At 46.5% G+C, this 27665-nt stretch overlaps 1 protein-coding gene across 8 annotated transcripts in view; it reads left to right on the top strand.

Annotated features, from left to right (window-relative positions):
- The first annotated feature begins 12391 nt into the window (after positions 1-12391).
- Positions 12392-27665, top strand: part of TCF12 (transcription factor 12) — a 158538-nt gene continuing 143264 nt past the window's right edge. For 6 of the 8 annotated variants that reach the window (XM_053272098.1, XM_053272097.1, XM_053272093.1 and 3 more), the window contains exons 1-2: positions 12392-13073; positions 13764-13836. In XM_053272098.1, coding sequence (XP_053128073.1) covers positions 12978-13073; positions 13764-13836 — 169 coding nt within the window. In that variant the 5' untranslated portion in view covers positions 12392-12977. Of the gene's footprint in view, positions 13074-13762; positions 13837-18383; positions 18445-27665 lie in introns of those variants that run through there. The other 2 variants (XM_053272094.1, XM_053272095.1) reach the window with 2 other exon arrangements.

Below are 27665 nucleotides of genomic sequence, written 5' to 3'. Positions count from 1 at the left end.
CCTCCTCCCCTGGCTGTTGCGTAGGCTGACCTTTCTTTTGGTGCTGGCCCAGTCACTCTGGAGTCCAGGAAGGGCTAGGAGCGCCTCCTGTCTGTCCCCTGGGAGTCTGGCATACTGCTTCGTAATGGCTTGTCATCTTTCAGTTTCCCCCTTGTGTGTGTGGTTTGTGGCTGCTGCTTTGGCTGTGCATGCAGAAAAGCGGGGGGGGGGAGCAGTGGAAGCAGGCTCCGGCCCAGGGGTCAAGCAGGGAAGCAGGCAGCACTTGGGGGCTCCCCGCCCTCGCTGCAGGCCGGCAAATGCACTGAGCTGCCGCCCGGGCGGCTCGAGTTCCTTCCGTGGGGTCAGCATCCGACTGACCAGTCTGGAGTCTTCTGGACCCTCCTCCTTCCCCCCTTGGTTGCAGACTGTGACAGCAAGTGCTCACCTCCAGGCTGGTGGTGTCCTTCCAGGCAGGCTTCTCCGGGACTGTAAGCAACCTAGCCCCCTAGGGTGCCCGTCATGCAGCCCTGAAGACTCGCCGAGCTCCTGTCGGGCTTCTGGGAGGCTGCCCACAGCTCCCTTGGGAGCAGGAAGAGGAGCCGGAGTGGGAGCGGAGCGGCTCCAGCCTCTCCTTGCCACCCCGTTAGCCTCCTTCCATCCTCCTCACCCTGAGCAGGAGGCTGTCCTCCTTCCCGGTACTTTGAACACACCTGGTGAAGGGCCCCACACTCGCCTCTGTTCTTATCTGAAGGGAAGACACGGCCAGGCGTGTGAGGCCTTTTTTGTAGAAAGTGGGAACCTCTTCATTTATGGTTAGAACATCAACTGCAAATATAAACAGAGGTTGGGCTTTCTATAAATTCGGAAGAAAAACAACCACTCAAACTTCATATGTTAAGAAGTGGTCAGAGAGAGGCAGACAGAACAGACTCTCCCCATGGAGGGACAATGAGGGGATAATGACTGAAGCCCAGGCAGGTTCAGAGAAGGGTGCCCAAAGGTCGACCAGTGCTTGATTCTGCAACATCTTATCGACAAATACTGTGCCCAGCCCAAGGGTGCCATGCTGGTAGCATTCGTGGATTTTAAAGTGGCGTTTGATTCCATAGCTGGGGGAGGAAATTGGAGATCTCTTCCATAGGCCATTGCCTCCTGGCCCTTATATGTAGGCTACATGATAACAACTGGCTAAGGTGAGAGACAGTACCTGGAGCCATTCAACGCAGAGTTCAGCGGGGAGTGAGACCGGGTTGCATTTGGGCCCCCTCCTCTTCATTTTTAATATAAACTCATTAACACACTCTCCGTTAGAGTTAAATTTCCATCCTCTGAAATTAGGCCGGCAACCAATTCCAGTGCTGCTGTATGCAGATGACACAGCAGTTCTCTCCTTTACAGAGATAGGCTTGTGCGGAGCCCTTTGGAAATTTGCTACATACTGCCAGAGGAAGAACTAGAAATTAACTATCCGAAGACCAAAATTATGGCATTCCAGCATAGGTAGCAAATCAATGGTCAAGATATAGAACAAGTCAAGCTCTAGAAGTATTTAGGCGTGGTTTTCCAATGTAATGGTTATTGGAGAGCACATCTACTCCATGTTACACAAGAGGCACAAAAGGCTGCAATGCATTAGATTCTTTTTATTACATCCCCATTGCAATTAAAGTCTACAAAGGGAAATTTTATCCCAACTACTACATGGAGCCCAGCTGAGCAATTGTTTCCCAGACAATGGCACACACCTATATGGGGCAGCCATGACATAGGAAGATGCTGAAAGGCATCATCTTATACTGTGTGGGAGACAGCAATGGTAAACTCCTCCTGCATTCTACCAAAAAAACCCCACATTGCTCTGTGATCGCTAGGAGTCAACACCAACACGGCACAAAATTACCTTTAGAGTTGGTACAAACCAAATGTATTAGAACAATCCTTGGGCTGTCAAGAAGGACGCCCAATGCAGCATTAAGGCTGGAACTGGGGTTAGTACCAATTGAAGCACCTGTCTGGGTTGCCAAGATCTCTTATTATTTGAAACTAAATGTTGGTCAAGCAGGCCTTGAACCTCTGGTCCTGAAGGACAACTTTGCATCTGCATGGAGAGAGGGAGTCGAGAGGAAATTAGAAAGTTATGGGCTAAGTAGCTCCATGTTGGTCTCCTTAGGGATCTTAAAAGCGAAGGAGATTATTATTATTATTTTACATTTTATATCCCGCTCTTCCTCCAAGGAGCCCAGAGCGGTGTACTACATACCTAAGTTTCTCCTCACAACAACCCTGTGAAGTAGGTAAGGCTGAGAGAGAAGTGACTGGCCCAGAGTCACCCAGCAAGTTTCATGGCTGAAGGGGGACTTTAACTCGGGTCTCCCCGGACCTAGTCCAGCACTCTAACCAGCACGCTTGTCTCAGGCAGCGGATTTGGGACATTGTGACTCAAGAAGACAGAGCCTGAGTCAGACATTTACCTTTCTTAGGTAATGCAACACACCTTGATAGACCAGCTAAATATGTCCATGAGCTTGTTCTTGTCAAATTGAAAAGGGCATTTGCCTTGGCACACTTGAATGTGCTGCCCTCCGCTCGCTTAGAGGGTCGCTATCTCAGTATTCCTTTTGCTCAAAGGCTATGTCCGTGTCAGTCAGGACAACTGATCGTATGTTGCTTCACTGTTTATTGTACAGATATATTCGACTAGTACTTTTGTCACCTACAGGTGAAACTTGGAAAATTAGAATATCGTGCAAAAGTCCATTAATTTCAGTAGTGCAAATTACTGCAACAATATCGGACCTCTGAAAAGTATACAGTGTACTGTGCTTGATTGGCCAGCAAACTCGCCTGACCTGACCCCATAGAGAATCTATGGGGCATTGCCAAGAGAAGGATGAGAGACATGAGACCAAACAATGCAGAATTGCTGAAGGCCGCTAATGAAGCATCCTGGTCTTCCATAATACCTCATCAGTGCCACAGGCTGATAGCATCCATGCCACGCCGCATTGAGGCAGTAATTGCTGCAAAAGGGGCCCAAACGAAGTACTGAATACATATGCATGCTTATACTTTTCAGAGGTCCGATATTGTTCTATTCTTCAATCCTTGTCTTATTGGTTCCATGTAATATTCTAATTTTCTGAGATTGTGGATTTGGGGTTTTCATGAACTGTACGCCATGATAATCACAATTATAACAAATTAAGGCTTGACTTATCTCGCTTTGCATGTAATGCGTCTGTCTCATATATCAGTTTCACCTTTCAATTTGCATTACTGAAATTAATGGACTTTTGCACGATATTCTAATTTTCCGAGTTTCACCTGTATTTTGTCTAGATTCCCAGGCAGGCCATTGGCCTTTCACATTGTTATATTGTAAATGGTGTTTTGTAATAAAGTACTGGCAGAATCATGATTGCTACTTATCTATTGTGTTGTATTTTTTTGTCTGGTCAATGACCGAAATAAAGATTCTATTCCATTCCAGACTCTCTCTCTCTCTCTCTCTCTCTCTCTCTCTCTCTCTCTCTCTCTCTCTCTCTCCACCCTGCCACCATCCTGCAGTACCCAGGCCCACAGCTGCATAACCCCATAGGGTTGGACCAAGCCTTGACAAATTTTCTTTGGATCTAGAAGCCAGCCCAGAAATGTAGGAGCCAGAAAAAGGACACTTGACAAAATTTCCAGATTTCGTGATGGACATTGTGTGGTGGTGGTGGTGAGAATTTTGTTTTACCCCCTTTATGAGTAGCATACATAGAACAGAAATTATGGTTTTGGCAGTAAGTAAATAAGTATCACTGATAAATTTTGGAAGCAGGGCAGGGGGGCAGGGCACGTCTGGCACTGTTGGATCTCTTGCCCCTGGGGATTTTTCGGGCTGGAGATGTTAGATGGTGAAGAGGCGGCCAGATGAAAGGCAGTCTCCCTAGCAGCAATCTCCTTCTGGCATGTGTGGGGAGTGTTTCTCCTTGTCCAGGGCCGTAAATCTATTCTTAATTGGGATAGCAGGAGAGTTACTCATGGCTGCACTTTGTTTGTTGGTGGGGAGAAAGGAGTCCATTCTTGTCTGCTTCCCTCTGGCTGATTCATGTGTGCTTGGGCTGTTTCTGATTCGTTATTTCTTTTGATTTACCATGATTTTAGTTTGTGCAAGTTCTGGTTAGGTATTTCAGTTCCAGCGGAGAAAAAGTCCGGTTCTAGTGTAGGAACTCGTGGATTGTGCTTCTAGCTTCTAGCTGGTCACCACCTTGGCCCCCTAACCCTAACCCTCAAATTACATTTGATTTGCAACAATGGGTGGGGAAGGAAACAGACCACCATATTTTGTATAGACTGTATGTTTTACATGTCTATCCTATTATTAGCCTACTTTCCAGTAGGCCTATGAGATCACCCGGCTTTCTCTCTCTCTGTCTCTCTCTCTCTCTCTGTGTCCGTCCATCCGTGTGTCCCCGCTGCCCATCAACTTCGCAATGCCTGGATCAATATGAACCAAATCAGGTACAGTTGCAGGGACACATAGCGACACCTCAACGGCGTAGTTTGTGATGATGTCATCCACCCCAATCCAAGATGGCAGATGCATAAACTTTGGAGGTGTAAGTGGGCTAACTTGTGAACCACTTAACCAATTTGAACCAAATTTGCTACAGCTGTAGGGACACATGGGGTGCCCAAATGGAGTAGTGTGTGATGATGTTACCCACTCCAGTTCAAGATGGCAGCTGTGTGAACATCTGAGGTGCAAGTGGGCTAATTTGGGAATGTCTAACCAATTTAAACCAAATTAGGTACAGTTGCAGTGAGTGATACACAGGGACACCTTAACTGCATAGTTATGGTGTCCCTGTGTATCTGTCTCAAGATTGTGGAATGCACTCCCCACTAAGATATATATGATCCTCCCCATCCCTAGGAATTTTTAAAAAACATTTAAAACCCCCTCTTTTTAATCAAGCTTTCTCAGCCTTTTAAAATTTCTTGGTTTTAATTTTGTGATTGATTTTAAATTGTTGAATTGTTTTAACTGTTTATATGTGTTTTAATTGTTTTATGTTAACTGCCCAGAGACAAAAGTTTGGGCGGTATAGAAATGTGATGGATAAATAAATAAATAAATAAATAAATAGTTTGTGATTATGTCATCCACACCAATTCATGATGGCGGATGGTTAAACTTTTGAGGTATAAGTGGGCTAACTTTGAACCAAATTTGGTACAGCTCTAGGGACACCTCGACGGCATAGTCTGTGGTGATGTCATCCTCCTAATTCATGATGGCGGATGGGTAAACTTTTGAGGTATAAGTGGGTTAACTTTGAACCAAATTTGGTACAGCTCTAGGGACACCTCGACAGCGTAGTCTGTGGTGATGTCATCCTCCTAAATCAAAGATGGTGGTCGTGTGAATGTCTGAGGTGCAAGCTGGCTAATTTATGGACTGTCTAACCCATTTGAACCAAATTGGATCCAGTTGCAGTGAGTGACACACAGGGACACCTCATTAGCATAGTTTGTGATGATGTCATCCACACCAATTCAAGATGGCAGATGCGTAGATTTTGGAGGTGCAAGTGGGCTAACTTGTGAACCACTTAACCAATTTGAACCAAATTTGCTACAGCTGTAGCGACACATAGGGACACCTCAATGGTGCAGATTGTGACAATGTCATCCAACCCAATTAAAGAAGGCAGACACATCAACTTTTGAGGCACACGTGCACTAACCTGTGGATAGTCTAACTGATTTGAACCAAATTTGTGACAGCTGTATGGACACATAAGGATGCTCCAATGGTGTAGTTTGTGATGATGTCATCCACCCTGATCCAAGATGGTGGACATGTGAACTTTTGATGCACAAGCCAGCTACTTTGTGGACTGTCTAACCGATTTGAACCAAATTTGGTATAGTTGTAGTGAGTGACACACAGGGACCCCTCAATGGTGTAGTTTGTAATGATGTCATCCACCCCGATCCAAGATGGTGGATGCATGAACATTTGCGGTGCAAGAGATCTAACTTGTGGACCTTGATTTGAACCAAATTTAGTCCAATTGTAGAGACAGTGAAAGGAAAGTAGGCTGATTAGTTCTTACTAGAACAACTTGTTATTTTTCTGGATCACTCACCTGCCTTGCCATACTGAATAAATTATTTCTGCAGGGCATGGGACCTACATGCCTCAAAGGTCAGGTCCTTCTGTAAGTGCCATGCTGACTTCATTCGTGGTCAGCTGCCATTGGCACTGAGTTAAAACAGCGAGTCTGAATCATGAGGGCACCTGCAGATGGGTTCTTGATGGCCACTCCCTAGTTTTGAAATGCTCTCCAAAGCTCCGATCCACCTAATTTTCTGTTGGAAGTATTGTAGTGTAATATAATATATAACCTTTTTAAAATGTAGGCAAATATTTTATGGTCTGGGATAAGCAACGGGGTTTTTTTTAGTGTTTGTTTTTAAGTATTGCATGTTTTCATTGTTTCAGAATCTAATTTGCTTTCATGGGCAAAGCAGGCTGATAATCCAAATAAATACATATGCAGGATGACAAAATCACCACATTACAAGTTAGTTGGAATCAAATGGGCAATAAGTTCCTCCTGTGCAATAAGGATAAAAGGCACTCACGTTTTTATGCAAGCTTTTTATCTTCTGCTTCTTGCTGCCTGTAAACTTGATCTTCAGATAATAAAGGCTACAATCCTAGGCACACTTACTCAGGAATAATTCCCCTTAGGACTGACTTCTTAATCAGTATAGAATTGAGCTGCTGGGCCATTTTTTGCTCATTAGCTGTAGATGTTTGTTCCTGCTGGTGGCCAAGATGCTGTAGACATTTTGTCATCTCACCTTTGACGACTGCAGTGACTTATTGATTGCTTCCCCAGCCTCATCCATCATTGGCATACCGTCTATTCAAAATATGGTGACACATTTTGATTTTTTTTTGTTTGCATCTCACAAAGGCTCAGTGCAGTACATTTTTAAAAGTAGCTGCCTGTTTCTGAATCAAAAATGTTTGTCATCATTACTTAAACCTGCTTATACACCAGTCCTAAAACTGCTGACATGCATAATGTTACTAAAATTGATGAGGCTGTACCTGTGCAGGTAGATGTCGGACTGGGACACCAATGGGATTCTTCCGTTGTTTTTTGCATAGTGCTCAACTGGCTCTTGTTCATTATATAGGCTGTTTAAAGATGAGGTCTGACATTTGTGTATATACCTTCTGTAGTATTTCATTTTTACCAGTCCCATTTGTATATGTGTTAAAAAGCTCAGGGCAGTGTCTATGAGAGATTGTCTTACCTGTGAGGTATGTTTGACTGTGAGAGTAGCCTTGTTCATGCGATCGTTTGAATGCAGGTTTAATGTGGGTTACCAACACTGAAGTGATTGTGTGAACCCAACCCATGACAAACCCCTGCTACTGTAACTGAGCAAAGAGGCACCTTCTTAAACGTGGTGATTCTCTTTATGTAGCGGTGGAGAGTAACTGGCCCTATCCACCCCCAGCACAGTACCTCCAGTGACTGTTGCTGGTGTCTGTCTTGTGTTTCTTTTTAGATTGCGAGCCCTTTGGGGACAGGGATCCATCTAATTTATTATTTCTCTATGTAAACCGCTTTGGACACTTTTGTTGAAAAGCAGTATATAAATATTTGTTGTTGTTGGGTTATGGTCTGGGATTCCCACCTTGGCATGGATTAACACAATCACGCTAATGTTGGTGACCCACATTAAACCTAGGTTCAAATGACTGTGTGAACAAGCCCAGTGACTTGCCTGTGTACTTAATTCCTGAGCAAGGGATTTGGCCTGGATTTATCTCACCCAAACTCAATATACTCTAGAGGTGAATTGCAGACATTTTTGCTGAACAAAAACAAAGGACAGGATCTAGACTAAGGGTCATTGGAATATATTAGGCATGTCTAACTTGGGTCTCATAACATTTCAGTGGGACTTAGTCATATCTTTTACTATTATTTATATACCACTTTTTAACAAAGTAGTTTACAAAGAAAAAGAAGAATAAGGAGAAGATAGTTCCCTGTCCCTAAAGGGCTCACAGTCTAAAAAGAAACACAAGGCAGACACCAGCAACAGCTACTGGAGGGATGCTGTGCTGGGGATGGATAGGGCCAGTTGCTCTCCCACTGCTCACTGTAAAGAGTATCACCACTCCGAATGATGCCTTGTACTTTGCAAAGCTTTTTTAGCCACAGGTTTTAAATTATCTAAATATGTAGGTGCCAATAATATATTCTCATTTTTTTGAATTAGAGTGTTTTTTGTTACCATTGAATACTTATAAGGGGAAGATCGTTCAAGCCATGTTCATGCCTTGTAAAGAAATGCAGGAAATGTGCTGCTGCTGTGGGTGGGTATAGCCCCTTACGAGAAGAGGTCTTGCAATCGGTTATCCATTGTCAAGCTGGAATTGTTCAGAAACCCATGCTCAAAAATCTATTCATGCTCACATTGGGTTGCTGTTTGCTCTCTATGAAAGCTTCCAGATCCCTCTGTCTGAGCAACCAGGGAAGCCAAAGATGGCGGGTATGTACTGTCCACATGCTTAGTGGCACTGTTCCTCGGCACTGCTCAGGGAGACTAACCCCTGGTACTGAAAAGACATTCTGGAATTGATTGCTCTGAAACTGGAATTTGTATGGAGCATAAAATGGATCCATGATCCTTGCGCTTATTATTGTAATGGAGCAATGTGTAAAGGGCAGAACTGTTGTACAAAAGGTGACAATAACTGGAGTGACCGCTGGAGGCAGCAAGACAGAAGCGCCCCAAGTGGGAAGAGAGAGGACTGGTCTGTGACCACAGAGGAGCCTGGGCAACCCAGCAGCATCTCTGGTCAAGTCACGGGGCTTTGCAAGGGCCAATGCTGTCTTCCTTGGGAAGGAGGAGGTGGGCCTGCTCCCATCCGCTCCCAGGCCCAGCAGGCAAAAGTCTTGGGGCCTGCCTTCTCCTTGGATAAAGACGTTGCAAGTTCCAGCTGGCAAACCACTCACCTGGAGGAGTTCCTGGGCTCAGAAGGGCTTAAGATGGCACCGCTGAGAGGCAGTTCAGAGAGAGTTGCCTGGCAGTGGCCCTGCTTGGCCTGAAGGCAGCTCAGGGGAGCTCATCTTCAAAGAGGGTGTATTGGGGCAGCTCAAAGAGGGGTCTCCCACTACCCTCCTTTTAGAGATGCTGGGATGCTGTCCCTGTGGGCATTTGGATCAGGTAGGGCTAGCAATGACCCCGAGGTTTCTCTGTGGACAGTTTCCAAGGATGTGGCTTGTAAAAGAGCCTGATGGTAAGGGGTGGAGGAAGGACACCTGTGTGTGGAGTTGTCTTCTTCTTACTGTTGACTTCTCCCTTTCACTGAGAGGAATAGCCAGCTCCACTCCTCCTCCCCATGTCCCTGGCCCTGGGTCCCTTGCTCTCCAACTGCATGCAAGACCGAGGGGGGGGGGCAATTGGTGGCAGTGGATGCTGTTGCAGGGGCTAAGGCAGCAGAAAGAGGCTGCTGCAGGAAGCCTGAACTTGAACCTTTGCTGTTTCTCTCTCTGCTGTTGCCCTCAGTCAGGAAGGGGGTGAGGAGGAGACCCTAACTGGGCACCCCCCGCCCCAGGGATCCTGGTGGGAATACAGAGCTCTCAAGGCTAGTAGCCACTGTCAGCCCTATGCCGTATCCTCCATGAATGTGTCGAATCCCTTTTAAAAACTACCAAGATTGGTGACCACCACCACCACACCGGGCAGCAGTGAATTCCATAATGTAGCTGCACATTGTGTGAAGAAGTACTTGTTGTGTGAATAATGTACTTCCTTCATGTTGTGAAGAAGTACATTGTCCTAAATCTCCCAGCATTTAATGTCAATGGATGATCCCGAGTTCTAATATTATGAGAAAGGGAGAAGAACTTCTCTCTATCCACTTGATCCACACCGTGCATAATTTAATACATGCCTATCATGTCCACCACAAGTCCTGCTATGCTGCCTTATCGTGGCGGAGGGGTGTTCCTGGGAGGGATGAGCAAAGTATGCCGGGAGGCATAATCCCAGTAAGGTCACCCAAAGCGCGAAGGTCATCCCAGCTGCCTAGCTAAAGCAAGCAGGCACCTTTATTGGGCAGCAGTGATATAGGAAGGTGCTGGAGGTGGACAATCACTTCAGTGACAAGGACAAAGGCATCACTTCATACTGCATGGGAGAAGGCAATGGTAAACCACTCCTGTCTTTTACCAAGAAAACCACATGGAAAGACAAAATAGAATGTAATGTAATTGTAATGTAATGCCAGATGATGGGCCCCTCAGGTTGGATGGTACTCAACATGCTACTGAGGAAGAGCTGAGGATCTTTCAGAGTAACTCTGGTGTTTCTGATGCAGTTAAGTTAAAGCCTTTTGGACATCTAGCGACTGATGTTGTCATGCAGGAAAATAAAATCCAAAGCTGCAAAGACAGAATTACAATGGGAATGTGGAACGTAAGAAGCATGAATATGGGTAAGCTCGACACAGTGAAAGAAGAAATGAATCAACTACAGATTGACATTTGGACATCAGTGAATTAAAATGGACTGGAATAGGACACTTCCAGTCAGAAAGTCATACTGTTTACTACTCAGGACACGAGAAGCAAAGAAGGAATGGTGTTGCTTTCATAGTCAGGAAGGATATAGCAATGACAGTACTTGGGTACAATGTGATCAGTGACCAGCTAATATCAATTAGATTTCATGGACAACCCTTTAACATGACAGCTCTTCAAGTCTATGCCCCAACAACTGATGCAGAAGAAGAGGAAGTTGATGAGTTTTATGCTCAAGTTCAGTCTGAAATTGACAGAACATGCAAGCAAGGTGTGATGCTGGTGGATGGAGACTGGAATGTCAAAGTTGGAAATGGTAAGGAGGAAAATACAGTCAGACTTTATAGCTTAGGAAACAGAAATCTAGAAAAGCTAGAAAACCTAGGTAGACTGGAGTCCTCCACAGAAACCCTGTGGGTAACAATACAAGGCCTGAAAGGAAACGTGCTACTGGGGACCTGCTATTGCCCTCCGGATCAAAACACTGACAGCGACTGGGAGTTGCAGCATGAAATCTGGGAGAGGCAGGGCTGTAATCATGGGTGACTTCAATTACCCACACATAGACTGGGTAAATTCACAGTCAGGTCATGACAAAGAGGTCAGATTTCTAGATACGCTAAATGACTGTGCCCTAGAACAGTCGGTCTTGGAATCAACCAGAGCGAAGGCGACCTTGGACTTAATCCTGAGTGGCACCCAGGACTTGGTGCGTGATGTCATTGTCATCGACTCTTTAGGGAACAGTGACCATAGTGCCATCAAATCCAGCATACATGCAGGGAGAGAATCACCAAGGCAGTCTAACACAGACATTTTGAATTTCAGAAGAGGAAACTTTTCCAAAATGAGGAGTATGGTGAAAAGAAAGCTGAAAGGGAAAATCAGGAGAGTCACTTTGCTCCAGAATGCATGGAGTTTACTCAAAACCACAATACTAGAAGCCCAGTTAGATTGTATACCCCAAAGGGGGAAAGGTACCACTAAGTCCAGGAAGATGCCAGCATGGCTAACGGGTAATGTCAAGGAAGCCATAAAAGGGAAGAAGACCTCTTTCCGAAATTGGAAGGCCTGTCCAAATGAAGAGAACAGAAAGGAACACAAACTCTGGCAAAAGAAATGCAAGGTGACAATAAGGGAGGCAAAAAGAGAGTTTGAGGAACATTTAGCCAAAAGTATCAAGGGGAATAACAAAAACATCTTTAAATACATCAGAAGGGAGGCGGTTGGACCATTAGACAATAGAGGAGTAAAAGGGATTATTAAGGAGAATACGGAGGTTGCAGAGAAGCTAAATGAGTTCTTTGCGTCCCTCTTCAGGGCAGAGGATACTGAGCATATACCTGTTCCTGAACCAAGCTTTTAAGGGATGGAGGCTAAAGAACTGAGTCAGATAGAAGTGCACCATGGAAGCCCAGGATCTAGGTCACTGTGTTTGGTATGACAGGGTGGCCAAGGTGAGGGCTCCCCAGCTGTTGCTGGACTACAACTCCCAGAATCCGCAGTAACAACTCCCAGGCACGATCAACAGGGTTAGGGCAAAGGGGCAGGGTCTTGCACTGAGGTTGGCGCAAGTTATCTCTGTTGCTGGATCCGACCCGTGGACAAGAATCCCTGTAATCCTCCTGCCTGGTGTTAGCGGCCTCCTCCTGAATTCACGCCCCCCCCCATGTTGGACTGCAACTCCCATGACCCCCAGCCAGGGCGCCTCCGCCGAGGAGGGGCCAGCAGGGGGCGCCCGCCTCCGCCCACAGCCTGGCCGCCTCCTTCACGAGCCGGGCGCCTCCTGCTGGCAGGCAGGGGAGGGCGAAGGCGCGGAGGGATACGGAGCGGGAGCCGTGGGGTCCTGAGGTCGCCCGAAAAGGTCTGCCTGAGGAGGGGCGGGGCGGAAGGAGAGGGAGCTCCGCCGCGAGTCGACGCGCTGGCTTGGGGACGGAGGAGGGCGGGCGGAGGAGGGCGGGGCGCCCATGGCGCGCGGAGGAAAGCGCCTGGCTGAGGCGGCGGCAGCAACGCCAGCAGCCCGCCCCGCCCACCGACTCGGCAGCCTCTCCTGGCAGACCTCGCGCGGCTGCCGCTTCCGCCCGAGAGGAGGAGGCGAGCGGTGGGTGGGGGCGGGGCTGGCGGGAAGGCGGAGGCGCCCCCCCCGCTGGGCGGCCCATTGTTGGCGGCGGCGGCGGCGGCGGGAGTCGGGGGGCTGCTCGGGCGGCGGCGGCCTCCTCGGAACGGGGCGCTCTGGGCGGAGTGTGGAGGCGGCGGCGGCGGCGGCGGGGCCCGGGCGGCTGGCTAGCTGCCCCCGCGGCGCGCTCCCCTGGCCGGAGCCTCCCCCCTCCGCTTCCCTCCCGCTGCCGGGCAGGACCCCGCAGCCGCCCGAGGAGGAGCAGGAGGAAGATGGACCCAGCCCAGCAGCAGCAGCAGCAGCAGCAGCGCATGGCCGCCGCCATCGGCACCGACAAGGAGCTCAGCGACCTGCTGGACTTCAGCGCGGTAGGCGAGGCCGGGCTGGGAGGCAGGGCCGCCGGGGCGGGGGGCTGCGCGTGGGGGGCTGCCCGAGCGCTTCTCCGCGGGGCCGGCTCGGCTCGCCCGGCCCCGCCACCCGGCTGCGCTCCAGGGCTCTCGGGCCAGCTGCCCGCAAGGGGGTGGGGGGGCCCCGCCGGCCCGCAGGCGAGCCGCCCGGCCCCGCTCTTGGAGTCGGCCGTCGCCGGCCCGCTGACGGCGGGAAGGGAACTCGGGGGTGGGGGGGGCGTCGCGGAGTCCCCGCCCGGCCGCCCGCAGCCCCGGCTCGCTGGCAGCCGCTCCGGCCCGGGCTTGCTCCCGCCGTGGCTGCTTCTCGGCAAGGAAGCTGCCTGCAGGCCCCCCGCCCCGGCTGGTGCTGCGTCGGAGATGGTGGCCGAGCCCTCCAGCCTGGCCGGGCTCCCTCTGGCCTGCCTCGCCCCTGCCCGAGACCTCGCCAGCCCGTCTTGCCGGGGCCGGAGGTTGCGGGGAGAGGGCAGCTCTGGGGCCGCCCCCTTGTCCTCCGCACCGCCGGCCGCAAGAGCGTTTCTTACCGCGGCTGCCCTAGTGCCTTCGGGGCTGTATCCCGGACCCGGACCCGGAGAAGTGCATGGCCTCGCGGTGGGTCCAGGGCCGAGGCTGCTGCTCTGTGTCTAACCGCAAGGCGTTTGTTCTCTTCTGCAGATGTTTTCCCCACCTGTTAACAGCGGGAAAACCAGGCCAACCACGCTGGGGAGCAGCCGGTTCAGTGGAGCAGGTAAGATGCAGCCGACTCACGTGGAAGTGGAGGCGGCTGCCTGCGATCTCTCCACTCGGCCTGCCTGCCGGCCTGCCTAGTGCTGAGATTGATGGGTCTGCAGCAGGTAGCTCCTAGACAGATGTGGCCGTATGAAGGCTGCTTTTCGAATGAGCTAGCTTTCCACAGGAACCATGAACTAGCTACGGGCTAAAGTGGTGTTACTGCAGGATGCGTTTGGAAGCTTATTCGGTGGTGGAGATTGTCTTTGTGAGACGACACAAGTGTTGAAATTGTGTGTCAATTTTTATTTTTTTTGGTCTTAGTAAAGTTGGGTCACTGAGTTGCTTGTGAATGTTGTTTAAACTTACAGATGTGTTGATGTCCACAAAACTTATTTTTAGCTTATTGTGAAACTTCTAAAATATACCTTTAGTTTTGAAAAATAAATCTTGAGTGAGACCAGAATGAATTTAGAGACATGGGAAACAGCATTATATCCGTAGAGTCCGCCTGATCTGATAGGATAGACAAAGAGGCAGTTACATGTGGGCAAAAATGATCTTGTTGACTGAGCTGTGTGTGTGTGTGTTTTTGTAAATAAGCCATTTAAAGTACAAGATATCTGAGCACAGCATTTTTAAAGAAAACTCAATTTGAAATTCTCTGAACAGTTATGAATTTTGGGGAAGGAATTTTAGTGCCTCTTTTGTAGGAAATACAGTTTAAGCCACTTCTTAAGCTGCTGGAAATGCAGAAACTGTAATAGCAGCACAGCACAGGAACTCTTCATTCTATAGCATTCTATATATTTATCATACGAGCTTGTCCTGAAACGTTTTTAGCTACTTTCTGCCCCCACTTGTGGTATGTGTGCTATCACATTTGACTATTAATTCACAGTAGGCAGCATTTAGCTGTTAGTTCGTAGCACATAGAGTAGTGTGGAATTAGGGTGAGTTTACATTGTAGAAAAGCATCTTCACAGGGTTATGTTTAGTCTGTTGTGTTTATGGTTATGTTTAGTCTGTTATGGTCTTCTGTAGATAAGGTAATTTCCCTTTTTTGTTAAACAATAACATTGTGTTTGGAAGCGGTGCTAGCTTTTAATGGTCAGGGCTAAGGTAGTAAAACCACCTGCAAAGCAGTTGTAAGCACACTTGTAGGTGTACTGGCATCCTTCCCGGCATGTGCTTAGAATCCTGTATTGCCTCGAAACCAGCATCACCCTTAGTCTGGTAAGAGTACCTCTCAAAGAATAAAAGGTATAAGTCTATTAGTTCTGGCTCGCTGAATACTATTATAGAGAAGTCTTGTTGGAAAGTTTCAACAAGTAATAGGGCAAGACAAATAGAATTAGTCTGATTACTATTGGGGAAATAAAAATTAACTTGTGTTGGTTCTTTGCCTTAGGCTTAAGGTAGATGTAGTGCTGCTCAGTTGCCTAGCCATGGGAGTGCCCTGTGGGCTTGCACATGCTTCCTGTCTCCAGGAGTGGCTTGTCCTGCGGCAGGCTGGGAGAGAGAGGAGCCACCCGAGCTCCTGGCAGAAAGGAAGCAGAGGCCGCTGTCTCTCCTCCTCTGGCGCCCCACCCCTGCTCGTTGGGACAAGCCGCTGCTGTCTGCCTTCCATCTTGCTTATGTATTCTCCCTCTGCTGCAGCTTCAGAGCTAAAGATGGCTATGCTTTATATCTGCCTTGTTGTGAGTGCTGACTGTACCCGGCTCAAACCTTAGTCTTTAAACCCGTTTTTGACCATGACTAGTGTTAACATTGGTGCAGCTTAGGGATGTGCACGGAACTGGCGGGGGGAGGTTCGAAGGCAGGGGGCATAGCTTTAAGGGCGGGGGAGGGTGCCCATACCCTTCCCGCTGCATTTCCTTTGCCGGTGCACCATTTAAAAAGTGTCCGTTAGGGCAACAGCATATCTCCCTGCTGCCCCAGTGTCCTCCTCGGCCAGAAGTACCCAGTGCGCTGCGTGCATGCTGCGCTCGCTTGCACGCCTGCCTGACGTGCATCTGAGTAAACGTGATGGGCACACTCACATGTCTGCCAGGTACTTCTGTCCGAGGAGGACACTGGGACGGCAGGGAGGTATTCTGCTGCTCCGATTGATACTTTTAAAATGGAGTGCTGCCGGGGAAAACATAGCAGGGGGGTTAAGGCCACCCCCCCACCCTTAAAGGTATGCCCCCCCTTCAAACCGGCTGAACTGCCGGTCGTTCAAATTGGTTCGGAGGCCCATAAAGGGCTTGTCATCTGGTTCCATGCATCTCCCTAGTGCAGGTGTAACACTTGACATTGAATTGGAAAGGTAATGGTTGTGAAATAGGAAGGGAGAAAAGACGAATATATGAGTCTGCAGGTAGGTCAGAGACATAAATGCATTTTGGGCTTCCTGGGTAGTGTGGTGGGGCGTCCTCTGTCTATGAACCTTCACTTTCCCACCAGTTGCTAAAGATCAGGCTGCAAGTCAGAGAGCCTTGTCAGATGCTCCCAAGCTCACATCCAGGGCCTCTTTGTTTTTCTTCTCCTCTCATTTCAACATTGCATATACTCAGAAATGTATACCCAGGATTCTCATCTGTAAATCCTAGGAACAGGCTTTGGTCCCTCTTGGTGTATGGAAGTGGGAGAGCTTATACTGTTGGAATATGTGCTGTGCAGTCTGTGGAGAGCCGTGTGTGAACTGCCAGTTCTCTGAACAGCTAGTGCTTATCAAATGCGTTGGCTTCATATTTATGTGCAGCCCTTAAGTGTCAATGTGCCTGCCATTAAAATAGTAGGGTGACATCTTTTAACTGTTAATACTGTGTGCTCAATTTGCTCAACGTGTGTTGCGAATCTGAAGGGATTTCTAGCTTTGAAAAACCTGTACCTTGAAAATGGGATCCCACAAAATTAACCAGTTGCCAAACTGACTTAGATAGCATGACATTTATAGCTTAAATTTATGCAAATTAACTCAAATTATGTGACTAAACTTACAGGTCATTATATTAGCTGCCATCAACAGGAAACCCTCATTTGTGTGTTGATGAGGAAAACGTTCTGTTGCCATTGCTTTGAATTTGAATTTGCTGTGCCAGATCACATCTGAAAATGTATCATAGTGAACCTGTTTTTTTTGTTTAAGAGTCACTTGATGAACTGATTTTTAAAAATAGCTTCTAGACCAAAATATTGCTTGCTTTCAGCTTCTGTACCAGTATTTTCTGGGCAGAAAGGATGATAAATATGGTGTCAGTACAGATTTTTTTCTGAAAATGGACTGGGATATTTGAAGATGATTTGCATTTCTGCGTATATGTGTATTTATATAGAAAGAGCAGCCCAATTTTGGCTCTGCAACTTTGTTTGGTATGTCAAACATGCTGCCAAGTGCAGGCCATGGCAGCCTGCTGGCTTCAAGGATCCTCTGCCTCTGGAGGGAAGCCGTCGTCTTGCTGGCTCGACTCGGTTCTCTGCGTCTCGTGATCACAGGGTTAGGATGCTTTTTGTATCATTGCAAGACCAGAAGAACTTGCACAAGCTTCTTGTTACTGAAGAGCTCCGTTTGCTGCGATGATTTTCAATAAGCTTTCTGTGACAGGTGTTCCGTGGTTAGATTTTAATGGGGAAATGCTGTCCTTGCTTAAGGTGGTGTTTGGTGTTTAGTTGTCCACATAATAGGTTTCTCAGCCATACTCTTGTCAGATATAACAAGAAAATGACAGCTGGCTCTTCTAATGCTGTTCACGCTTAAGCTGGTGTTATAGCATTCTGCTACAACGATTTTCACATTGGTAATGCTATTTGAGAAGGTGGTAAATGCTGTAGCCTTGCCTCCATAAGGAAGGTGCTCCAGGCCCTTGACCATCTTGGTTGCCCTCTTCCGCACCTTTTCCAGTTCTACAATGTCCTTCTTTGGATGTGGTGATCAGAACTGTACACAGTACTCCAAATGTGGCTGCACAATAGATTTGTATAGGGGCATGATAATAGCATTCTTGTTTTCAATCTCCTTCCTAATGATCCCTAGCATGGATTTTGCCTTTTTCACGGTTGTTGCGCATTGAGTCGATAATTTCAATGAGCTGTCCACCATGACTCCAAGATCTTTCTTTTGGTCAAGTCACTGACAGCTCAGACCCCATCAGTATATGTGAAGTTGGGTGTTTTCACCCCAATATGCATCAGTTTACACTTGCTTACATTGAACTGCATTTGCCATTTTATCGCCCACTTGCCCATTTTGGAGAGGTCCCTTTGGAGTTCCTCACAATCTCTTGGATTTCACTAGCCTAAAGAGTTAAGTATCATCTGCAAATTTGACCATTTCACTGCTTACCCCAACTTCTAGATCATTTATGACCAAGTTAAAGAGCAGTGGCCCCAGTACCCCTGGGGGACCCCACTACTTACTTTCCTCCATTATGAAAACTGTCCATTTATTCCTACCCTTTGTTTCCTTCCTTCAACCAGTTACTGATCCACACATGAACCTGTCCCCTTATCCCATGACTGCTGTTTACTCAAGAACCTTTGGTGAGGACCTTTGTTGAAAGCTTTTTGGAAGTCCCAAGTATACTGTGTCAACCGGATCACCATTATCCACATGCCTGTTGACACTTTCAAAGAACTCCAAAAGGTTAGTGAGGCAAGACTTGCCCTTGTAGAAGCCAGGCTGGTTCTCCTTTAGCAAGGCCTGTTCTTCTATAAGTTTAATAATTTCGTCCTTATATATGCTTCCCATCAATTTACCTGGCATAAAAATTAAGAAATTAACCTGTAGTTTCCTGGATTTCCCCTAGATCTCTTCTTGAAAATTGGAGTTACATTAGCTACATTCTAGTCATCTGATATAGAGCCTGACTGTAGGGAGAAGTTACATATTTTTAATAGGGGATCAGTAATTCCACATTTGAGTTGCTTCAGAACTCTTGGGTGGATGCCATCTGGGCCTAGTGATTTGTAGTTTTTGTATTTGTAGTTTTTAAAAACAGTTTAAAATATCCTCTCTTGGCACTTCAAATTGTCCCAGTTCTTCAGATGTGTCAATGCAAAGTAAATATAAATGCTTCATATTTAGGAATTGACAGCTTCAGCAGAAGTCAAGAAGATCTTGCTATTTGAAATATTTTGTTGTTATTCTACCAATAATTCTGCTATATTCTACACAATTCATTATTCTAATGAATTGTGAACTGAAATAGTAGTCGGTTTTTTCAATATGTGCTTATGTAGATATAATCAATTTAAAGTCTCAATCTTAGGTTTAAGAAGAGAGTGAGAGTTAAGGTGCTCTTGAATTTTCACACATTCTCTGAAAGACTTGGGAATTGCAAGCTACAGATGTGCATGAAACCGGAGACTGCTGGTTCAAAGGTGGGGGCAGGGGATAAGGACCGGGAAGTGTGCGAACAGCGTGCACTTCCAAGTACTTCCGGTCTGCCATACACCGAGGGTGGCAAGGAAGTACGCTGCCGCCCTGCGGGACCATTTCAAAGCACAGAGTCGGTGGGGGAAATGCCACGGCGTGTGTGTGTAAGAACATGCTTCCCGGTCCTTAAAGCTATCACCCGCTTCGAACCGGTTCGGAGGTCTGTAAAAGGACCTCCGAACCAGTTCGTACACATCCCTAGTGCCTGCCTTAACTTCTGTGCCATGTAACCAGAAAAGATTTTGTACCATCTCATATATTTTGCATACTTACACATTAGGCTCCATACTCTGCCTTGATCTTTCTGCTTGACATTGGGCTGAGGAGGGATACATCCAGTGAGAGGTTCAACTGAGGCAGGTCCCCCATTTGCTAGACATACTGCTGATGAAATTTCACCGGTGCAGCTGCTCTGCACTTCTAGTTACTCCTCTAGCGAACCTTTCCTTTATCTCCATTCAGACTGACGGAAATGCAAGGTCTTTCTCAGTCCGCATCTTACATGCAGGAGAGAGGCAGGAGCACCAGTGTGCAGCTCTTTCTAGCTTGGTGCCCTGTGTTGTGTTGCACTTGCTTGCCTGCTAATGCAGAGTAAGAAGATGAGGATCATCCCCTGGTTGCTTCAGCATATGCTGACACATTTCCTCCTCTAAAATGGGCAATATTCTTGGCGCTTTTGGAGTGAACTTGAAAATGCCTGAACCATCTCTCCCCCCGCTCCCCACTGCTCACTGATTTGGCTTGGCTCTTACTGGGATAGCTGACGGCCACTGCCCTTGTTGCACAGTGCACCCCTCTGTCGCTCCACTTTCAGTCACCCATCATGCCCTTCCACCCAACCCACTTTGGTGTCCCTAGGAGCTACCCATGGGGAACAACAGGGTGTTTCGAGTTTCCCCATTCCCGATGGCCAAAACAAGCTGCACTCAAGAGTGCATTGCACACAAGTTTTGCATTGCAATCTGCAATACATTTTGCGACCCTGCCTTGAAAAACACAGTAAAAGGGAATCCTGTCCTTCCCAACCCAGAATACGCATTTCAAACACAGTCCAAAAATGGCCAAAAAAGAATCACTGACCCAGAATCCACTGTCAGCCACAGTGCCTTCACTGCAGTAACATTATTGGCACAAGTTGCTCTCTCTCACATAATGACTCCCTAGCATTGCAACAGCTGCCACAGCAGAATCCTTTCTTAGCAGCAAACATAGCCAGAAGATCAACTAGAGCAACTTGAGCCACATTATGATGGAATACAAGAGATTGCAGAGCAGACTAGAGCAGTGAGTGAAGCACAAGTTAGTCTCAAGGCCAGACATGGAGCTCATCACAGCAATCACCAAGCATTATTTATTTATTTATCATATTTCTATACTGCCTAATATGTACATTTCTAGGCGGTGTACAAAATTTAAAGTATTTAAAAGTTACAAATTAAAATAAATAAGAACAATAAAATAAAATAGATATTAAAACAAGTTGAAAAATGATTAAAATTAATTCTAATTAAAAGCCTGTGAAAACGGGAGAGTCTTGAGGTTCTTCCTGAAAACAGAGAAGGAGATGCTCTTATTTCAGTTGAGAGCATATTCCAAAGCCCTGGGGCAGCCACAGAGAAAGCCCAAGGATCGCCACCAAATGAGCATTGGTAACCGGACCTCTCCAGAAAATCGTAACAGGCGGCAGGGATTATGACAAAGGAGGTGCTCTCTTAAATAGCCTGGACCTAAGCTGTTATAGGTAAGAACCAGCACTTTGTATTTCCCCCAGAAACATATCAGCAGCCAGTGCAGTTCATGTTATGTGGCCCCTTCATGTTTTTCCAGAGACCAATCTGGCTGCTGCATTCTGTACCATTTGTTGTTTCCGGACTACGTACAAAGGCAGCCTCACATAGAACGCATTACAATAGTCAAGGCTGGAGGTTACTAGCATATGTACCGCTGTTTTAAGGTCATTCACCTCTAGAAATGGACGTAGCTGATGTATCAGTTGAAGCTGATAAAAAGTGCTCCTGGCCACCGCCTCAGCCTGAGAAATCGGGGAGAGCTTTGGGTCCAGGAGCACTCCAAAGCTACATATTTGATCTTTCAGGGGTAGTGTAACCCCACACAGAATAGGCAGATCTAAAACATCTCTCAGGTCCTGTAACCCCACAGTCAGTACCTCCATCTTATTTGGATTCAACTTCAGTTTGTTATCCCTCATCCAGCCCATTACTGCCTCCAGGCAGGCATTTAGGAGAAATGCCATTTCCTGATGAGGTTGGCATAGAGAAGTAGATCTGGGTGTCATCAGCATATTGATAACACCCGGCACCAAACCGCCTGATCTCTCCCAGCGGTTTCATGTAGATGTTAAAGAGCATTGGAGACAGTATGGAGCCTTGTGGAACTCCACACTTCACCTCTTGCATAGCGGAACTACAGTCTCCAAGTAACATGATCTGGAATCTGCCAGAGAGGTAGGAGTGGAACCACTGTAAAACAATGCCACCCAATCCCACCTCCCTCAGGCAGCCCAGAAGGGTACCATGGTCGATGGTATCGAAAGCCGCAGAGAGATCCAAAAGGATCAGCAGAGTCACACTCCCTCTGTCGATAGCCAGTTGGAGATCATCCATCAGGCTGTCCAAGGCAGTCTCAACCCCATAGCCCACATGAAAGCCTGTTAGAAGTGCATCTAGATAATCTGCATAATCCAAAACTGCCTGGAGCTAAGAGGCAACCACCCGCTCAACCACCTTGCCCAACCATGGAAGATTAGAAACAAGTCTGTAATTAGCTAACTGTGAGGTATCCAGTACAGGTTTCTTCAAAAGTGGTCTAATAGTCTCCTAAAGACAAGGAGACATCCTGCCCTCCCTCAGAGAAGCATTTATAATATTTACCAGACTCTCTTTGATAATATGATTATCAGATGAGATAATCCAAGTTGGGCAAGGGTCAAGAGAACAGGTTGTTGGACGTAGAGTCCGAAACAGTTCGTCCACTTCCTCAGGAGTCACAAACAGAAAATGATCCAATCTAACCCCATGAGAGATGTTGCTGGGCACCTCCAGAATAGACTCTGCAGTAACTGTGGAATTCAGCTTGGGCTGGATTTTATCTGCAAAAAAGTCATTAAAAATGTCACAGTGAGTGACCGATGGTTCCAAATTTAAATTTAAGGGGGAGGGGCTACATACTAGTCCCATCACAACACTAGACAACTTAGCTGGATGTGAATTTGTGGAAGCAATGTGGGCAAAAAAGAACTGCTTTCTTGCCGCCCGCACTGCCAGAGCCTAGGTCTTAAAATGTGCTCTGTGTTGTACCCAATCAGACTCAGGCTGAGTCTTCCTCCGCTTGCTCTCTAATAGTGTACCTTGCTGTTTTAGCTCCTGTAACTCATCCAAATAGCACAGGGCTGTCTTTAAGGCAAGTCAGAGAGGACGCTTAGGAGCTATTGTGTCTACTGCTCTAGTAAGTTCATTATTCCATCTTTGTACCAGAGCATCAACAGAATCATTAGCAGAGCCAACCCTCAACCCTTCCAAGGCTTCTTAGAATCCTATTGGATCCAATAACCTCCTTGGGTGAACCAATCTAATAGAGCTTTCACCCCTGCAGAGGTGGGTCGTGGCTGTAAGTTCTACCTTAACACACACCTGCTGCTGTCCATTTCTCGCCCCAATACTATCTCACAAACCAAACCACAACTCAAGGAAGGCAGGCACCCAAGTTCTGCTTTTGTCAATCTGAGATCTCCTCAGCCAGCGGCGTACCTTACAATTTGACCACTCTAAACCAGAAGAGAGTGTTCTTGCTGGCACAGTTTAATGCCCTGCCTTCTACCATTCTGGATGGCAAATGTAAGAGAATATCACTCAGGAACTGGCTGTGTCCATGCAGTTTGGGCAATATTGAGTCCATCTCACATGTGCATTTAAGCCGTTATAGGGACATTTGCATTGCCTGGATCGAACCACGTATTAAAAACATTGCAGGCTGATCAGAGTATTATGCATCCTTTTTTTCTGGCAGACCATTATGCAGTAATTACAGCTGGAGTAGCAAGATTCTGCTCTGCAGCATGCAAACTGAGATGAGAGCAGTTGATGAATTGTAATTGAGACCTCTGTATGTATATGTTTTGATACTCTGTTACCCAGTCCAGTGTTTGATTTTATTTTACTTAAATTTTTTCCATTTTATTTTTTTGACTGCTGGTCACTGACTGGAATAGAATAATAAATTGATTCATTGATTCATTCATTCAATCTGAGATTAGCAAAACCAGATAGTTATAGCAGCAGCAACACAGCATATTACTCCTTCTCCTCCAATTTACCCACTAAGATGTTTCTGTTTCTAACTTTAAACACATTGACTTGAAAGCTTGGTGGTTGTTTTGCTAATGACAGAATAACTATTTGCCAACAGTAGTGAAGGTCAAGTTTTTTCTTGCTATAGGATGAGATAATTGGTGATTTTAAGACTTGAATGAGTGGCTTGTGGCCTTGTAGCCCTGGAAAACAAAGCTGTATTTATAAACACAACACTCAAAAGCATAATGGACATACTTTTTGGGAAAGATGTTAACTGAATACCAAGGAAAATCAACAAAATAAGCTTTTGTTAAGTCTTATAATGTGGTAGCCTGTATAGGCTTGCTTCGCCTCTAAATGTTTCCTATCTTTAGAACTTTTGGGGTTCTCAGATATTGTAGGAGGAGGAAATAAGTAGTGGAGGGCAAACAAAACTGCCTTGAGCAATAGTGTACTGGAGGGGCGGGGTATAAATATTTTAAATAATAAATGTCTTAAACCCATTTTTAATAAAATGCATTCTGTGCAAGATCGAAAGGTCACCTTGTGTGATCAGACTATTTTGAATTGCCTACGCACTGGTTTTTGAAAGCAATTGGTAGTTCTGAATTTGACTTTGACTTTATTGTGTTTAGTATTTTAACTTTTATAATATTCGTATTGGCTACATTTCTATCCTGCCCTTCCTTCAAGAAACTCAGGGAGGTGTACACAGTTCTCCCCTGCTTTATTCTCAACAACAGTCCTGTGAGGTAGGTTACGCTGAGAGATAACTAGCCTAGGATTACTTGATGAGTTTAGTGGCTGAGTGAGGATATGAACCTGTCTTTCCCCTGCTGCTAGACAAGAGCCACCTAATGGTGCAGTGGGGAAATGACTTGACTAGCAAGCCAGAGGTTGCTGGTTCAAACCCCCTCTGGTGTGTTTCCCAGGTGATGGGGGACACCTCTATCTGGCAGCAGAAGCGATATCGCAGTTTGCTGAAAGGCATCATCTCACACTGCACAGGAGGAGATGGCAATGGCCAACCCCTCCTGGATTCTACCCAAGACAACCACAAGGCTCTCTGGCCGCCAGGAGTTGACACCGACTCGACGGCACACTTTACTTTTGCAACTTCTGTTGAAGTTCAAGTTAATTGAATGAATTAGAAATGATGATGAGAAATTGGAAATTACTTGGCCCCTTCCTTCATTGTTAAAGAATAGGTATCTGCTAGAGTTTCTCCGCTCCCCTCTACCCTAGCTTGAACGTCTTCAAGTTGGCTTCCACCCTCTCTACTGCAGCCGCTCACGCTAAAATGACTAGTAATAATTTCCTTACAAAATCTGAACACTAGTCTTTCGTCATGCTCCTCAACATCTGCTGCCTTTGATAAGGTTGGACATCCTCTCCTCCTTGGTTCCTTTTGTGCCTTTAGGGGTCTGTGAAGGTTCTCCTCCTACCTGTCTGCTTCTGCTTTTCTGTCTTTCCCCCTGTCTCCTTGTTGGGGCAACTTGGGGTTCTGCTGTTGGATCCTTGCTATCCGCTCTCTTCATAGTGTCTGTGGCTGATCTTGTGAAACCCCACAGCTTTACCAGGCACGTAATAACACCCCGGAGCTTACGTTTCTGACTCCAAACCTCCAGCTGCCTTTTCACTATTTAGAAGGGCAGCATATGGACTCTGTAAGCTGGTCTGAGTTCCCATTCAGATGGCTCCTCAATGTAATGTTGTGAGGCTCATGGAAACTTCCAGTTGCATGCCTAAAAGTGCCCGCGTGAGTGAGGAGTGGTGGTGTAGTATGCTCCTTTTGTTGGGCTCTGTTATGTCTGGATGACTCTCTGATTCTGAGGCTCTCTTACTCTGAGGGCTAAAAGAAAAGCCGAGTTTCATCTGTGCAAGAGGAAGCTTCTGCCTTGGCTCTAGCTAAGTGCATCCCAGAGCAAAGAGATGCTTGCTTGTGAAAAGGGTTCTTACGATAACATCTATGGGGTGGAGACTGCCTTGGTCGGCCTGATGGATGATCTCCAATTGGCAATGGACAGAGGAAGTGTGACTCTGTTGGTCCTCTTGGATCTCTCAGCGGCTTTCGATACTATCGACCATAGTATCCTTCTGGAACGTCTGAGTGGGTTGGGGGTGGGAGGCACTGTTTTACAGTGGTTCCGCTCCTACCTCTCGGACAGATTCCAGATGGTGTCGATTGGAGATTGTTGCTCTTCAAAATCTGAGCTTAAGTATGGTGTTCCTCAAGGCTCCATACTTTCTCCAATGCTTTTTAACATCTACATGAAACCGCTAGGAGAGATCATCAGGGGATTTGGAGCTGGGTGTTACCAGTATGCCAATGACACCCAGATCTATTTGTCGATGTCAACTTCTTCAGGAGTTGGCATATCCTCCCTAAATGCCTGCCTGGAAGCAGTAACGGGCTGGATGAGGGAGAATAAACTGAAGCTGAATCCAGATAAGACAGAGATACTTATTGTGCGGGGTCGGAACTCTAGAGACGATTTTGATCTGCCTGTTCTGGACGGGGTCACACTTCCCCAAAAGGAACAGGTTCACAGTTTGGGAGTACTTCTGGATCAACGTCTCTCCTTGGTTTCTCAGGTTGAGGCGGTGGCCAGGGGTGCCTTCTATCAGCTTCGGCTGATACGCCAGCTGCGCCCGTTTCTCGAGATCAGTGACCTCAAAACAGTGGTACATTTGTTGGTAACCTCCAGACTGGACTTCTGTAATGCGCTCTACGTGGGGCTGCCTTTGTACGTAGTCTGGAAACTTCAGTTGGTCCAGAATGCGGCAGCCAGGTTGGTCTCTGGGTCATCTCGGAGAGACCACATTACTCCTTTGTTGATGGAGTTACACTGGCTGCCAGTAGGTTTCCGGGCAAAATACAAAGTGCTAGTTATAACTTATAAAGCCCTAAATGGCTTAGGCCCTGGGTATTTAAGAGAATGTCTTCTTCGCTATGAGCCCCACCGGCCGCTGAGGTCACTTGAGGAGGTCAGTCTCCAGTTGCCACCAACTCGTTTGGTGGCTACACAGAGATGGACCTTCTCGGCTGCTGCCCCGAGATTGTGGAATGTGCTCCCTGCTGAGATACGATCCTCCCCATCTCTGGCAATTTTCAGAAAACACCTGAAAACACATCTCTTCAGCCAGGCTTTCTCAGCTTTTAAAAACTTGTTTTTAAATTGTTCTGATTGTTTAATTGTTGTTTTATGATGTTTTTAATTGTTAACCATTGTTTTGTTTTATAATTTTTTAAAAAATTATTAATTGATTTTAATGGTGTTTTAATGTAAACCGCCCTGAGCCTTTTGGAAGGGCGGTAGAAAAGTTTCAATAATAAAATAATAAATAAATAAATAATAAATCTGCCTCAATTGAGCTTTTTGGATCCAGTGAGGCCCTGTGACTGCTTGTTTTATTATTTATTATCTATACTGCTTTTCATTAAAGTAATCCCAAAGTGGTTTACAATATAATTAAAATACAAAAAGTACATATATTAAATATAAAAATAATGTACCTATTTACAAGTTTAAAACCCTATATAAAACAGTAACACACCAAACACGAAGCAGCAGCAGCAGCTGCAGCAGAAACGGTCCCCTCTTATAAAAGTCTGGGTGAAGAGCTACCTTTTACTTGGATCTTTTGCTTTCAGAGAGATTGCGTAAACTAGGCCTGAATGGCCCTGGTGGGTGACCGCTTGGCTCTGAGCTGAGTTCAGGGTGTTAGTTTTAAACTCCAAAGCCCCCAGCGGCCTGGGTGCAGTACCTCTCGCCACATAAGCCATCCTGTCAGTTGGGAATAGCAGAGGGGCCTCGTTATGGATCCAGTCTTGGAGAGGGGCCATTTGGTGGGGCTGAGAGTGGAGCCTTTTCTGTTGTTGCCTCTGCTACAACAGAGGGACTCTATCCAGTCAGAGTTTCCTGATTCTTAGGTGATGGGTTAATCTTAAATTGTGTATTGCTTGTATTTAATGGTAAGAGATGGGTTTTGTGTGATAAGTGAAAAGATATATAAATATATTAAACCTTTCCATTCGCTATAATAGTTATCTATAATAGGCATGTGGAATTATAGCAGTTTTCTACATTAATAGTGGGAACTATTAGTGGCAACTAT

The sequence above is a fragment of the Hemicordylus capensis genome, chromosome 10, assembly GCF_027244095.1.
Source record: "Hemicordylus capensis ecotype Gifberg chromosome 10, rHemCap1.1.pri, whole genome shotgun sequence".
Taxonomy (NCBI): Eukaryota; Metazoa; Chordata; class Lepidosauria; order Squamata; family Cordylidae; genus Hemicordylus; species Hemicordylus capensis.
The sequence above is the reverse complement of the archived record's forward strand: the minus strand, read 5'-3'. Positions and strand labels throughout refer to the sequence as shown.